This window comes from Aulonocara stuartgranti (genome assembly GCF_965226115.1).
Source record: "Aulonocara stuartgranti genome assembly, chromosome: 2".
Classification (NCBI taxonomy): Eukaryota; Metazoa; Chordata; class Actinopteri; order Cichliformes; family Cichlidae; genus Aulonocara; species Aulonocara stuartgranti.
In genome coordinates this window covers 3,271,628-3,287,199 of record NC_138940.1, presented here as the reverse complement: position 1 = coordinate 3,287,199, position 15,572 = coordinate 3,271,628, and the positions used below count along the sequence as shown (strand labels likewise).

The 15,572-nt window shown below is 37.2% G+C and overlaps 2 protein-coding genes across 3 annotated transcripts; one reads left to right on the top strand and one right to left on the bottom strand.

The window, feature by feature from the left end:
• The first annotated feature begins 1,861 nt into the window (after positions 1-1,861).
• LOC309720522 (signal-regulatory protein beta-2-like) lies at positions 1,862-3,692 on the top strand. Its single transcript, XM_082557530.1, has 6 exons — positions 1,862-1,949; positions 2,176-2,499; positions 2,584-2,934; positions 3,009-3,125; positions 3,367-3,416; positions 3,518-3,692. Exons 1-6 carry the CDS (start codon positions 1,907-1,909, stop codon positions 3,626-3,628), a joined length of 996 nt encoding a protein of 331 aa, XP_082413656.1. The 5' UTR covers positions 1,862-1,906; the 3' UTR covers positions 3,629-3,692.
• A 460-nt stretch (positions 3,693-4,152) lies between these two features.
• On the bottom strand, positions 4,153-13,442 carry LOC309712936 (uncharacterized protein). Of its 2 annotated transcripts, none has more exons than XM_082544153.1 (8): positions 12,015-13,442; positions 11,423-11,468; positions 9,774-9,943; positions 9,286-9,630; positions 8,851-9,189; positions 7,747-7,863; positions 4,911-4,984; positions 4,153-4,426 (listed from the first exon to the last, which is right to left on the bottom strand). In XM_082544153.1, exons 3-8 carry the CDS (start codon positions 9,814-9,816, stop codon positions 4,361-4,363), a joined length of 984 nt encoding a protein of 327 aa, XP_082400279.1. In that variant the 5' UTR covers positions 9,817-9,943; positions 11,423-11,468; positions 12,015-13,442; the 3' UTR covers positions 4,153-4,360. The 2 variants fall into 2 exon arrangements, with proteins under 2 accessions (XP_082400279.1, XP_082400280.1); XM_082544154.1 differs by having other exon boundaries at positions 9,774-9,920.
• Between the last annotated feature and the right edge of the window lie 2,130 nt (positions 13,443-15,572).

The following is a 15,572-nucleotide window of genomic DNA, read 5'->3' as shown; positions in this document are numbered from 1 at the left end:
AATTGCACACATGGACACAGACTCAGAAAAAGCTCAGGATGAGACCAATGTGACAGAAAGTGTAAAGAAAAAGTGCACAACAAACTACACTTTCCAGCAGCCAATAGAATCAAATCCACTCCTCCCATGAGACTCTCTCACACATTCATGTTGAGGTTAGTGGGATTTTTTCAAACCTTTAAATTGATGTCAAATAAATGTCAGCCAAGCACCTGAAATATATCTATCTGAAAAGATAGACATAATCAATGTGAGAAAACAGCAAACCAAACAGTATGTAACCAATTCAAAAAGTGTAATAAAGAAGCTAAAAAGGTTAAAGAGTGAAAGAAAAGAGCAAAATTAAGTGAACTCAGTAAGTGAACTTGCTTAAACCCCTCTTCCAAGGTTAGTATTCTGTAAAACCCAGGTAGTTTATGTTTACATCTGGCAATAAATATTAGTATTTTCTGTATCTCTGTGTGCTTTGTCTGCATCATTTTTCTGCTGTAAAGATAGCTGGTATTTGAGATACTTTTGTTTCCATTAATAAATGCTTTATAAGGAAAAATCAGTGATCGCTTTATATGAACTCACACAAAATACTTAATGTTGATAGATCAGAGGTTGTGTCGTCTTTTTTAAAAGATGACACAACCCCTGATATATCTCATTAACTAACAATTAGTAACTGGATGAAATAACCCTAATTTACCCTATGAAATAAGTATTAATAAAACTTCTGTTAACACACTCACAAGCAATGAGGTTATATCTTAATTATATAGATAAATGTGCTTATAAATACATCACTTATTTAAACTTTATAAATGATACCATGAACACATTATATATGGGGTTGTTAAACAAAAATAAACATTTATATCTGTAGCTATAAATTATATAGTAAAGATGAGTAACGCTGTATAAATGATTAATTAAAAAATCAAACACATCAGTCATTTCCTCCACAGAACCATTTCTCACTGATATTTTCTCTTTTGGACTGTTGTTGTCAGTTGGTGCTACATAAATAACAATAATTTGGATGAATTGAATTTTAGCCTGTATGCATATTTTGCCACCTCAGTATTAACCTTGTAAATTCTGGAGTCAATGGGGTTAAAAAAATTATAAAAAATATTGAATTGCATGTCAGTCTTAATGGAAAATTTGCACAGAGCCAGATTAAGAAAAACTGTCTTTGACAACAGAAAACTTAATTTCATCTCTACTGACCCCAGAACATACTGATGTTCTAGGGTCTGTTGTTAAAGAGGTCTGGTATCCTAGTGCAAAGCGAGGTGCTGAGGCCCAGGTTGCTCTGCTTTGAAACCACTCTGTGTATTAAGGGGAGAGCATCCTCACATGGGTGCTGCTGTTGTCCAGGCAGGTGATGGTTGAGATCTTGCACTTGGCATGATTCTGGCTTTACCTATAGCTCCACCATAGGAATAATTTATATGATATTAACAAAATATCTGCTGCTGCTTTTCGTGTAATTTCGTCCACTAAAGCTAAACCATATAGTATTTGTTCATCCTGCTCTTCAGATCTTATGACGAACAAAATGTTATTGCCCCGCACCAATGAAAAAATACAGATAGTAAACTTACTCTGTAGTGCAGAGTTTGATGTATTTGATGTATTTCTTGCAGCACATATTACAACCCGGAGTAGAATTGCCATTTGCTTTTCCTGTGTTTAACATCTGACAACATGAACTACTATCAGACAGACATCTGAAAGACTGCAGAAGAAGATGAAAAAGAGGCAAAAAATGTTAAGATCAGTGTGACAGGAAGTGTACTTTTAAGTCTGTTCTGTGTTAACCAATCAGATGCTTCAACCAATCAGATGCTCTAACAAACAAGCACATGTCACCTCTTAAACCTACTGAAATGCCTCAACAAGGACCAGTGTCAAGATGGTCATATTATGGATGGTATTGGTTTTTCTCCATGACGGCTGTAAGGGCTTTTTTATTTCTTACTCTGATCACATGTTTGAAATATAATTATTTATGTTGATTTGTGTGTGTGTGTGTGTGTGTGTGTGTGTGTGTGTGTGTGTGTGTGTGTGTGTGTGTGTGTGTGTGTGTGTGTGTGTGTGTGTGTGTGTGTAAAAACACACATTGGAATATGTTGGAATATTTTCCCCTCATGATTCTTCTTTCTATGTTTTGTTTTCACTCAGATTCTCTGGTTCCAGTGAAAACCGCTCATCTTGGTGAAGCAGCAGCTTTAACATGTGCTAGAACTACTAAAGAGATCAGCAGTAGAGTCCAGTGGTACAAGCAGAGTGTCGGAGATGCTCTTAAATTAGTTGTTACATTTTATGGAACTACACAGCCTGTTTATACTCCAGAATTTCCTGAATCAAGATTTGAGGCAAAAATTGATAAACATTTTGGCAACCTGACTATTGTGAAGACAGTCCAAGAAGATGAGGGCTACTATCACTGTGAGCAAGGCAGTTGTGTTAGTGGTGAATGGAGCGGGATGTATTTGTTAGTAAAAGGTATTCAACTGTTCTACTTTTACAAACATTTTAAAAATCTCTGAGCATGTTTTGAAGAATGTCTTTGTGTTTTGTATTACACAGGAAACACTCAGAGGTCATCAAACTATATCGTTGTCCAAAAGCAGATGGAATCAAATCCAGTCTATTCAGGAGACACAGCGACTCTCGAGTGTTCAGTCTTCTCTGATTCTGAGAACAAGACGTGTCCAGGAGATCATAATGTTTTCTGGTTCAGAGCGGGATCTCATCCAAACATCATCTACACTGACGGGAAAAGACATAATGAATATGAGAACAGATCTAACCCTCAGAAAAGATGTGTTTATCGCTTCTCTAAGAACGTCAGCTCCTCTGATGCTGGGACTTACTACTGCGCTGTGGCCACATGTGGGGAAATAATATCTGGAAATGGAACTATACTTAATATTCAAGGTACCTGTGCCTGATTTTGGAAGTTATACTCAAAACATGTTTTTAAGAACTGATTTTTTTTGTTTGTTTTGTAGAGCAAACAACACAACCAGTATTTATTCAAATGACAATATTAATAGTCTGTTTGGCTGTTTCTGTTATTGGAAACGTTTTCTTCATCTGCAACCGAAGGATATGTAAAAAATGTAAAGGTAAGCATTAACAGTGGTTCAACATTCATGCATTTTAAAAACATAAAACCAATTCAACTTTAAAATCATAAGGAAAAATTATTGAACCGACTGATGACAATTTTTTTATGGATTATGCTCCAGAGTGGGTATCATATCTTTGTGAAACTTCAGTAACTGCAGTAAATTGAGAAGGCAATGTCTCATTAAGTGTATTTCACTATCATATATTTATCATGATAATATTTTTTTTTATGTCAAGGAATAGGAAATGCTGTATCGAAAGTACAAACTGACAACTTGCACCAACCAGTAAGTAATGAAAATGATGCTATAATTTAGTTTAAATATGTCCAAAGATTTTTGTATCTTCATCTAAACTACTATTTTATTTGCTTTTTGTTACTACGCAGACTGAAGCTGATGATGAAATAAACTATGCTGCACTGAATTTTTCTGCTAGAGAAACAAGAGCGAGAAGGGCAGAGTTTGCTGAGAACCGTGTGCTCTCTATGTTGAGTTGAATGCTAAAGGAAATTTTGAGCATGTCCTGAATTTTAAAATAAAACTCACATTGTGTTACAGATCCCATGCCTGCTGCTTTCTGTTTTGTTTTTTTATAAATTAATATAATTAGTAATATGATCACGTGTTTATGTCTATTATGTGTATTGTTAAACTTAAATGTAAAAGTATAGGTTCAGGAAACATGAGCTTTTTTTTACTCTAAAGCAGGGGTCTCAAACTCGCGGCCCACATGCCATTTACGGCCCACGTTACCTCTACTTGCGGCCCGCATATTGATGTAAAGAAATTATTATTTTTTAAATTATTATACGAAAAATGATTTAATATGACAGCAGAGTGTAACAGGCCCTTTAAGTGGCCACTTTAAAGTGGCCCTCCAATGAGATGACAGAAGTGGCCACGGCTCATTTGAGTTTGAGACCCCTCCTCTAAAGCATAATTTCTGTGAAGTTGAAATAAGGAATAAAAACAATAAACTGTGACTTGTCTTTGTCAAATACATGAATCATGAACACATGAGGTACATATAACATAGTTTTAATGACAGCAGATTATTTATTGGTATTTATCCATTTGAGTGGTTAATCAATATTGCATGCATATAATATTAACACAGTAAATATGTAATATATATATATATATATATCTTCTTCAAAGGGTAAAGATTTACTAGTAGTCTCTTATTCCAGAGTACATGCTGTGTCATCCGGTAGCTCCCTGTTATTCTTTCATCTTTTAGCTGTTCTTGAGGGAAAATCAAGTGCCGCATAGTTTACTCCCACTTCTTCACCCTCCTGCAAATTAGTAAGAGCAAACTGTAATTGAACAATCAATTTCAAGCCTGGTTACGATTTACATTATACGGTTAAAAACACACAGAACATAGTCACAGTTAACTGCAAATACCTCACAAACTCTGCTTCCTATAAGAATAACCATATAAATTAATAACCATAACCAAAGTACTTTTTTAGTGTTAAATTTTAAAAAATGGAAAATGAAAAAAAACAAAGAGTACAGTTGAAAATTGAACATTGAACGAGTGTCTCTCTGTGTCAAAGTTCAATTCTTGTTGACTCATCAGTCCAATCCAACCCCCTCTCTTACAGCTTTTGTTGGGATGCCAGTGGTGATCGATGACTACACTGTAATTTTACACTTCAGCTTCAGATTCATTTGACAATTTTCATGTATTTCACATGATAAAAGTGTTTTTCTTAACGAAAATTTTAAGCTTGCTGGTTCTGTGTTTGTCTGAAAATCTAATATTTTATATACCACATTATTCAGCTGATCCACAGTCGATCTCTCCTGTTGACTGACTGGAGATTGATTGGAGGCTGTAACTTTTCCTGTTAATAAAAAGAAGACATTACCATTGGCAGAAGACCTAAAATGGAGATGTTAACAGTGTTAAAAATATATGCTATTTGATGTAAATGTTTCCCAGGTCAGAACCAAGAATCTAATCATCAAGACTAAATTAATACTGCATAGGGACTCAGTTAGCTGTCATGTTAGCTTCAGTTCTTTTTACTATAAATATTATGATGGATACATTCAGTTCATAGTTTGATCTACTCTAGCTGTCACCAGAAGATTCATACTCTGAACACCCTGTTCTTTTACATCAAGAAATAAAGTCTGTCTACCACAATGGCTGCATTAGTCTATGGAGTCACTATCATGGTCATAGAACGAAACGTGATACGACTTCTGCTTCGCTTTCTGTATCCGTGACTCATCCAGGAAGTGGGCTTCTGAGGTTTGGTGTTTGAAAATGCGCAAGACAGATTTGATAGATCTCTAGTGTTTATGTCTAATTCTGACTGAAATCTATCACATCATGCATTATTAGTGAGGATTTCCCCAATGTCACCTCAATTTTTTGTCATTGCTATAAAAGGCTCAGCAGAAGCTCTTCTGTTTATGTACTCTATGGGAAGTTGGGACATAGTTCCTTTCTGACATTCATAATTCGTAAAAAACTATGGTGGTGAAAGTACAAACAACATGTTTGGGGTATACTGCCGAGAAAACTTGAACTAATATTACCTGATATGACATTTGAATTTCTACTAGTTCAGAAACTTTGCAGTTCATGAACTGGAAACTTTGTTCCCCTTCTTTTTTTTCCCTCGGAGGACCATCCACTAAATAAACCAAAGCTGGAACCTTTCACGCAAAGTGCTGAAAGATGTAATTTTGTAGACATGGCCAATCACGAGCATGACAGTAAACAGTAACTCAAAAAAACACTCATTATAATCAAGGGATCCGGAAGAGAATCTCTGAATTTTGAGCAGAACCTTGAAGCAGATGAGCAACAGCAGCAGAAGGCGACACCCGATGTTACTCGCGCGCTTGTGTGTGTGTGCACATGCGTACATATGTGTATGCATTAGGGGTGCAACGATACACAAAATTCACGGTTCGGTTCGGTTCGATACTTTGGTGTCACGGTTTGATATTTTTTCGATACAAAAAAAATGTTCATGCCTTTTTAATTTTTCATTTATTAAAATTATAAATATATATTTTAACTCAAAAGTACAGTTTTTAAATTTAACCCTAACCCTTGTGCGTGTTTTTTATTTTGACAGCGAATGCGCACCTGCGGACCACTTATGTGCAGCCCTGGTTATTTAGCTCATCATATTGCAGCCACAGAAATTCTTTTGTCCATGAAACCATAAAGCTGCACTTTCTTTTTGCCTTATAGTCTGATTTGTCATAACTTCTCCGTTTTGTGGTAAGCTTTTCTTTGGCTGTCACTTCTTCACCCTGACCTGTCTTATTTGGCTCAGCAGAACTGAAATGCTTTTACACACACACTCACATAAGCTCAGCGATTCTCTGCGCGATCAACCTCTCACATGTTTAAGCTTGCTGCGGGAGATTTCACTTGTCATGTTTGCATAGTAAGCTAACGATTAATAAGACGATGTCAGAGGAATTGGTGCACAAATTATCATCACTCACCAATCAGTGCTGTCGCTCTCTATACACAGTTCACACGATTGCAAAGTGAAAGCAAAAAAACAAGCGCAAATTCAAACGCGACTTCAATATGTCACATATTGACAGTGGCTCACAGATGCCAATGACATAATTACCCAGCTACATTTCTGAAAGAATGCAAAAGCATTGACATATATTTTTCCTTCCTACAATAGCCCGACGGGCAGGGCAGAGATAGATTTTGGTAGCCCGACTGAAAAAATCGCTAGCCCCGGGACGTCGGGCTAGCGATATTGCGAGCCCTGTATCTGATTGAGGAATCACTCATCTTTGGAAAAGAGAGTTTATTACAGAGAAATGTCTCTTTCCAAAATAAAAGCTATACTATCCGCTTCTTCTGGGCTATATTCTCAGCAGCATAAGGAGAATCATGTGCTAACAGCTGTCTAAATGACTCGGCTAAAGTTAGTAGCATGCTTGCTTTTTTTGTCTTTGCACTAGGATGATGTCGGCGTAAATGTGCAGTCATATTCGTTGTGTTCCCACTAGTGATTTCAGGTTAATCTCGTTGAAATGACCTTAACGCCACAACACGGCAAATCTCCGTTAACGAGCTACCGCCGATCGCTCCGTGCATGGGGCTAGACGGCCAACACGTTAACGAGCTAACTGCGCTAACACACTAGTTCACACCAATGTAATTAAGCATTGCATGGCACATCCAACATACTGTTTTACTTTAGTCCATGACTCGCTTACCTTCAGGGTCATACGTCACATGAAAACCAAAATAATTCCAAACGCCAGATCTGAATGAGGTTCAATTTGCCTGTTACAAGGAGAGCTTAACTTCTGTCTCGCTAGCTTGCCCTGCGCTCTTCCTTCTGACTATGCTGTCTGTGTTGAGTGCTCAGTGAATCTGCATTCGACTACTCCGCCTAGGCTGCACTGTCGAGCCTAGGCGGAGTAGTCGAATGCAGATTCACTGAGCGCTCAACACAGACAGCATCGTCAGAAGGAAAGTTGATAAAATAAATTACAAATGTTGTATTGTTCGATACATATGCGTACCGAACCGAAAGCACTGTATCGAACGGTTCAATATCGATACGAATATCGTTGCACCCCTAGTATGCATGTGTCAGTAACCTACCTCTGCTGTGTTTCCAATCTGGTTTTTGTTTTTGTTTTCTGGTGAGAATCAGTGCAATATTCACAACCACAGAGCAGGTCAGCAGTATCACAAGCACAGTAACCAGCGGGAACCCCTCTGGAATGAGAAAACATCCCAGACATTTAACATCTCATTTACAAGTCTGTGTAACAGTGCACGTCTACATACAGATCAGTTCTATGTTAAGTACGTATAATGATTGTTTTCATATTTAGGACTTTAAGACTCTTTTCACAAAAGCTAGAAACAAAAAACATTCTGGACTCCAACCACTTCATTGACTCATTTTCCTACATGTGCAGTAATAAATTATCATAAAAGTTCAGACATTCATTCATGATTTTTTATGTATACGTTCAACTTTTACTAAGCACTACTTCAGAACAATTATATTAAAAAGAACTTGGCCCACCCTGAAAATCATGACATGCCTGCAGACAACCTTTTTCTCCTCAACCTCAAGAGCACTTTTTCTTCCCTACATTACACAGTAACAGCTGTACAACAAAGCCAGATTAATGGGCTAGTGAACTATGTGTAGCTTAGTTCAATTTCCACCCCTCTGCTAAACATCAGCACGTTCATATTTGGGAGAGTTTAAACACAGTTGAAAAAATAAAACAAAACTAATTTATTAACATGCTTGTAAACTTCATGTGACATATTCTTATTATACAATTTTCCTATTGGATTGTGGTGTATTTTAAGTGTTCATATGAACAACACTGTCACAACAAAAATCATCATGTGAAGTACACAAGACAACATGAGCAGCTGAAACAGAGGGGCCTTTACGTGAACAATGCAGGAAATGGGGATAAAACACATACACAGAAAAGTACAGAGAAAAAAGAAGCAAAGGTCACAGAGGCAGCTAAATGCCACCTGTGAATTTATCAACTCATGTGGGCTGCAAACTGAAAAAATACTTCATAGGGCAAAGAAACCAGTGATGCTTAAGAACATTATAATGTTTATATAAGATCGATCAAACTTAAATTGCTCTCTTACATGCTCACAAAATCAGTGCAGCAACAACTAGTACAGATAAGCAAATATTAAAATAATACTTTAAAAACATACCTATCTCCACTTCAGTTCCTCTACCAAACAGGATCTGTCCACATGTCGCCACGGCACAGTAGTACGTCCCAGCATCAGATGAGTTTGTTACAGTTTTGGACAGACTGTAGTCACATCTCCCGTCCTCTTTATTTCTGAGACTGCCGTGGTAAATGCTGCCTGGATGGGATTCTGATGCACCTTTAAACCAGTGCACTTTGTCTTCATCTGGACACTGATCTGTGTCATCTTTGTTCTCAGAGAGGAGCGAACACTGCAGAGTCATTGTATCACCCAGATGTACTGACTCCACGTCTGAAGTTTGTTTCACGGTGAAAGATTTCTGCAGCGTTTTTGTATCTGTGTGAATCATAAAAAGTCATGAAATAGCATTAACTGTAATTATTTGGGCTTAGAAGCAGATATGACAAAAACAGTCAAATTAAAATACGTTACCATCCACGACCAAAAGCGTGCTATTAAAAAATTCCATTATGTATGCCGTTCCTCCTTGGCATAAGTAAGTTGCTTCATCTTCTTTGGTTGCATTTGTTATGGTAAGAGAATAGATATCACCCACTTTTGTGGCATTGAATCTTGAGTTGTTAAATGGTCCCTTTAGTGATATTTTGTCAAAACTTCCTGAGGCAATTGTTTCAATCATGTTTCCAAAATTCAGCTTATACCAGTAAGACAACCCAACATCATCCCTAGGGATTTTACATGTCAGAGTCACATTATCTCCAAGTTTAGTCACAGTTATAGAGCTCTGGAAAGGATCCTCATCCCCTTCGGTCAAAGCTAAAATCAAAACAAAAATTGGTTAGAACATGACAGGACAAAGCACTTAAAAAGGTATCATCTATATATAAACATTACTCAACCTTACAGATTTTTGTTTTATATTGTTTACAATGTCAGATGTTTCAGTGAAGTCAACTTACACAATGTACTTAGAAGAATCAAAGGAACCAGTCTTCCGATCATTGTGGTACCTCAACCTTCTCTTGCACAACTGATGTCTTCCCACTCAAAGGAAGATTTAGTCACAAGCTGATCAAGGTTTACCAAGTGGAAATCACTGTGATTGGCTGAAGCACAGAAAATGTACTTCCTGTAAAATTCAAACCATTTACAGTGAATCTACACAGGTTGTTGTCGCTGCTGATTCTGCAGGAATAACTTTCATTGGTCATTGCTTTTATTAATCTTGTATAACTGAAGAATAACAATAACAACTAATTTCTATACTTATAACCAGGCAGCATAGGTCAAAGTATGAATTAAAAGAATAAAGTTTTCAGTGTTCACAGACTGCACACTTATTTATGTGATGGCCAGTATAATCTAGTGGCGCACGACTCAAGTGCTGCAGTTTTGTTTTGACTGCACACAAACTGATTTGTGTCTTGTTTTTTCCAGTCAAAGTCATAATCAAGCTAGCAAGGAATCTGGAAGAAAAACATTCCGATATTTAGAAGAAAATCTTACAAACGTAGATGTATAGACAGTGTTGGGGAGTAACGGAATACATGTGCTGCCGTTACGTATTTAAAATACAAAATATGAGTAACTGTATTCCGTTACAGTTACTGTTTAACAGGTGGTATTCAGAATACAGTTACTTTGTTGAAATAAATGGATTACACTGCGGTACTTCCCTGTTTCATTTTGTCGCGGGTCAGGACTGTTTGGGTTTGTTTGACAGCTACGTTCTGTTGTTCCAGGCGGCAGCGTTACGGTTGCCATGGTTACAGGGTGACGCTCTCGCTCTGCGTGTTTCCTGGGTGAGAGAGCGCCTTTTTGTTGTTGTCGTTGTTGTTGTTGTTGTGCTAAGCTAACAGGCAGAATGCTACTGCTTTAAAGAATGTAGCATCATGGGCAGTGTAGTCCGTGTTGCAGGGAGAATGGACTGCCATACACGTTATGTGTCTGTGAGCGCGAGGAGGGAGAAAAAGGGGAGTGGAAAGGTACGAGTTGTCATCGAGGAGAAACGGGAGCTGGAAGCATGTAAATATAATAATAACCACTGCAGCCAAGAAGAGAGCCTGACGAGCCCAGTTGTAAGTAAGCTATTAAGACTCGACTGTACACCGTGTTCGTGTTTTCCTCTGAAACAATAAGCTCCGTTGGAGCCTTTCAACGCCTCTCTCTGTCTCTCGCAAGAAAAGTTGACCCAGACAACAAAGTAAAGCTATTTTTCAGCCCGACACGGAACCCGACATATTAGCCAGAGCCCCTTTACTACGGTTCGGACCTTCAGTAAAAGTAATAGATCACAGCAATAGTACATTCACGTAGTTGTAAAAAGCATGATAATATATTAAGTAATCCAAAGTATTCAGAATACGTTACTGTCATTGAGTAACGTAACGGAATACGTTACAGAATACATTTTGGGGCATGTAATCTGTAATCTGTACTGGAATACATTTTAAAAGTAACCTTCCCAACACTGTAGATAGATCAAAGTACATTTTAATACAACAGGGATCAGCTCTTAGCCCTTTCTTGTTTTTAATGGTGATTGACTGGTGGACAGATAAAACCAGGCAGGAGTCTCCATAGACTGTGATATTTAAACATTATTTACCGTGAAGGTAGGGAGGCAGTGGAAGACAGCCTGGAGAGTAAAGGTACTGGAGAGAAAAAAATGAAAGTCAAAAGAAGCAAAACAGAATTTCTTGGGATTGTACTTGTATCAGGATTTTACCGATTTACAAGTTACAGAACAATACTTTATGCATCTACATCCCAACATTTTGGTAAAAGGTTTCAAATAATTATTTTAAATGCAATGCATAGATCAATGCATGTTTAATCTGTTGGGTTTTTCTGGTTATCTTCAGTTATTAAAGAATGTGTGAGTTTAAAAAAAACAATCATACTTTTACAGTGTGGTAAAATTTCAAATGTGATCAGAAAACTTTCAACATTGCTAAAAGCATGAAAATATTCTGATCACTGTTAAAAGTCTTGCTCATGATTCTAAAAACAAAACAGCAGCAACAACAAAAACCTGTATTCTGATTCTATTTCTGGTCAAAGTGAAAGTGTGAAAGTAAAACTATACAGCAAATTATATCAATACGGTGAACAGTTGTTTCAGAGGCTGATACCCTTAAACATCAGTGACCAAAAATGTTTTTTGTTAATCTGATATGATATAATAAGAAACTACTTACAGTTGAAGAAGCCACAGCACATTGAGCAATTCTCTGAGAGGTGAGAAATGATTGTGGGGGGGGGGGGAGTTTAAATGAGGTCACTACACAAGTACTTGACTGCAGCAAGTGCATGGTGCAACTCATATTTTCCATAATACAAGCAAAGCAATCCCCATTTCACATAGCTACAATGTATGTACTTAAAATTTGGTGTTGTGATTTTAAAACGATAATCTGAAGAACGTCACAGAAAACAAATAGATAATAAGTAAAAGTATTTTCAAACAAAGTTAATAATAATATGTTCATTGGTCATTGCCCAAAAAAGCAGAAAAAAGCAGAGTCTTATTTTTCTGTCTGTAAATAGTCTGCAAACTAACAAACCCTCTGTAACCTGTAAATCTGTGGTTCTTTGAATTCACTACAAGCAGCTATCCACTCATCTGGATAGCTGCTTTCTGAGGCATCCAAAATACTACACAAAGTTGAACAAAACATTAAAGTAGCTCTTTATTAGGCAGTTTCTTCCCCCACTGAAGAATAAATTTGGTTTTAGTCTTTTTTTTTAATTTAATTTATTTTACATGCATACTTGAAACAGCCAAACATGAGCTGAAACAGAAGGATATCAGTACTCCTTTTATACAATAATGCAATAAGAGGGCTTTTTAATGGTTACTTTTGTTTCTTTTGGGATCAAAAATGTGTGTAAGCACTTTCTCAACTTATCTCTGTAGATCTACTGGATGCTTCCTGCAACTATGTGTCTCATTCACATGGTCCAGCCTAGTTTAGTGTGTCCCCTATATGTGTGAATTATTAATCTTTCTATCAACTGGACAGGAAAAATTTTATGTTCTAGCAAACCCTGATTTTATTTCCCTCCATGCTGCCTTAGTCTATTGGCAAACCATGAAATAGTAATTTATCTGTATATTTACATGGGCATAAATTGTCCTTTTGTTTCGCTCAAGTTAGAATGACTTTTACTTAGCTTAAGTCTTAAGAACACACATGACTTCTCATATATCACAAGTTATGATCTTTCTATAACACTAGCAAGTTATAGGGTTAGGTTATTCTTGCATAAACCCACCCAAACACTCGCCAAAAAAATAAGTATAAAAGTAGTATAAAAAGGCATTGCATGGTGTCTCCATAGTTAAGTTTAACTGCTGTTTCTGAATGAATTACATCTCTACCACCCCTCCAACCTATGGAATTTTTCTCTTTTAAAAACTGGAAGCACATGTATCACTGGATTCAAATTTGTTTACAATAACTATCTTGAGACTGTTGTCAGTGCAGATGCACTAAATTAGCTGCCTTGTGTCTGTGAAGGTTCTCAGTCATCCAGGTCATCGTAGTCAAAGGAGCTTGCAAAGAAAAGCGTCTGGACTTCTTTAAGTTGCTTGAAGACGTTTCACCTCTCATCCGAGAAGCTTCTTCAGTTCTAAGGTCAAATGGTGGAGAGTCATCAGGGGGTCCTTTTGTCCCTCTGTGGGGGGTCACTCCCACTAGGTTTATATCTGGGACTCTCCACCATTTGACCTTAGAACTGAAGAAGCTTCTCGGATGAAGGTGAAACGTCTTCAAGCAACTTAAAGAAGTCCAGACGCTTTTCTTTGCAAGCTCCTTTGACTAGCTGCCTTGTGCAGCCAAAGTTTACTGGACTCCCACTAACAAATATGTAGTGAACTGAAACCTACTGAACAGGAGTCTTTGTTGTGGTGAGGGGTTCTGTTATGACATACTTTCAGTATTTTCAAGGCTTCTGTTTTAACTTAGTTGCAATTATGTACACTGTAAAGATTGAATTGAAATTGGTTTTTAAATATATTGGTTATTTTCTGCCATCACATTATTTGTTTTACACACATATCTCTGAAGGGTAAATGGTAAAATCCAATTGGTGGTTAAAAGACAGAAAGATATCCTTAAAACATATGGAACGCCAGGACTGCCATAATGAATTAATTAAATACACCATTAAATAATTAATTAAATGTGGCAATAATTAATTAAAATTGGAATTAATTAATTAAATAAATAGTTATGACACATGTAATTAATTAATTATTGACACATTTAATTAATTATTTATGTATTTCACATTTTAATTAATTATTGACACATTTAATTAATTATTGACACATTTAATTAATTATTTAATGATATATTTATTTATTTCATTTTGGCAGTCCTGACGCCTGGCTCTCGTCATGAAATAATTTTATCTGTCAGCCTCACCCATCAAACTCAGGGGGCGGGGTTAACGCTGCCCATGCAGCTTCTCTAACATTTGATTGGTTGCCGTGCAAAGTAAGTCAAAACAGGTCGATCCTAGATAATCGATTGCTTGTGTAGACTTGGGGCAGCCAGTTATCCCAGAATGCAGATCAAATCACAGGCCGTTTTTCTGTCACCAGCTACACTTTTAACAGTGTTTTAGCCGCGAATGTCGCGCCGTATGTCTGGTCAGGTTGTCAACATAGAACATGTTTGCAAAAGTGCTCAGATGTTTTCAGAGATTTCACTAGCTCTGCTAACAGTTAGCATGCAGAGCGCACCGAGGGGGTACATTAACCGGTTTGTTTACATATTCCACTCTCCGTGTTCCACATGTTGCATTCGCAGATTCTCATTTTCACCGAACGATCGTCTCTTTCCGCCTGGTCTTGTGTCTCTGTGCTTCTGTAACATAAAGAACGAGCTGACATTTTTCTCACGAAACCAGCGATCAGCTCAACAGACCCTCAGTTTACCTGCATGCATCCTCCTCCTCATCTGTCAGCTGTTTAACACCTGCTGCTAATTCAAGAAACACGCCTAGTTACCTGGTGATAGTCACAGTTTAACTGCACAAGATAAGTAAATATAGTGTTTTCCCCGAGCGCAGAGCTGCTGGAGCTCGTTTCCTTACAGAGCACTTTATAGGCGAACAGCTTTATCAGCGGCTGATGTCCAATCACCAGCACACAGCTTTCAAACCTCAGCTGAGTTTTAGCTCTCAGTGGTTAAACGCTGGACTTCATTCACTCAGGTTCTGTCTGTCGGGTCACGTTTACTTCGCTGTTTTATTTACAACTGAGCAAATCGGTTTGGCTGAGGTTAAAGTTACGTTTCATAACTGCATAGTTTCACAGACGTTTAATGAACCACTGGCACATGTGTTAGACTGAACTATCATCTAAATATCATCTGTTTTTTAATAGTTATTCAACTGTATTCTAAGCACCAGCTGTCTGTTAGAATGTGATTTTTTTTTCTCTCTCTGTTGGCAGAGGTATAAAAATGCGCAGGAAAATCTGACGTGCATGGCAAACTTCACCGACGATATTTAGGGAGGAATAAACACACATCAAACATAAATGAACCATTTGTCTGTCTCCATAATTGAGAGAATTTTCTCTTCTTATGTCAACACTCTCTCTCTCTCTCTTTTTTTTTTTTTTTTTTTTTTTTTTTTTTTTTGCTTTTTCGGTCATGTTATGTTTACCTGTCAAAGGCTTGTTACAAACTATGAAACACATCGTGCAGACTTCTGGATGTTAGAAGAAAACGAATACTGCTCAT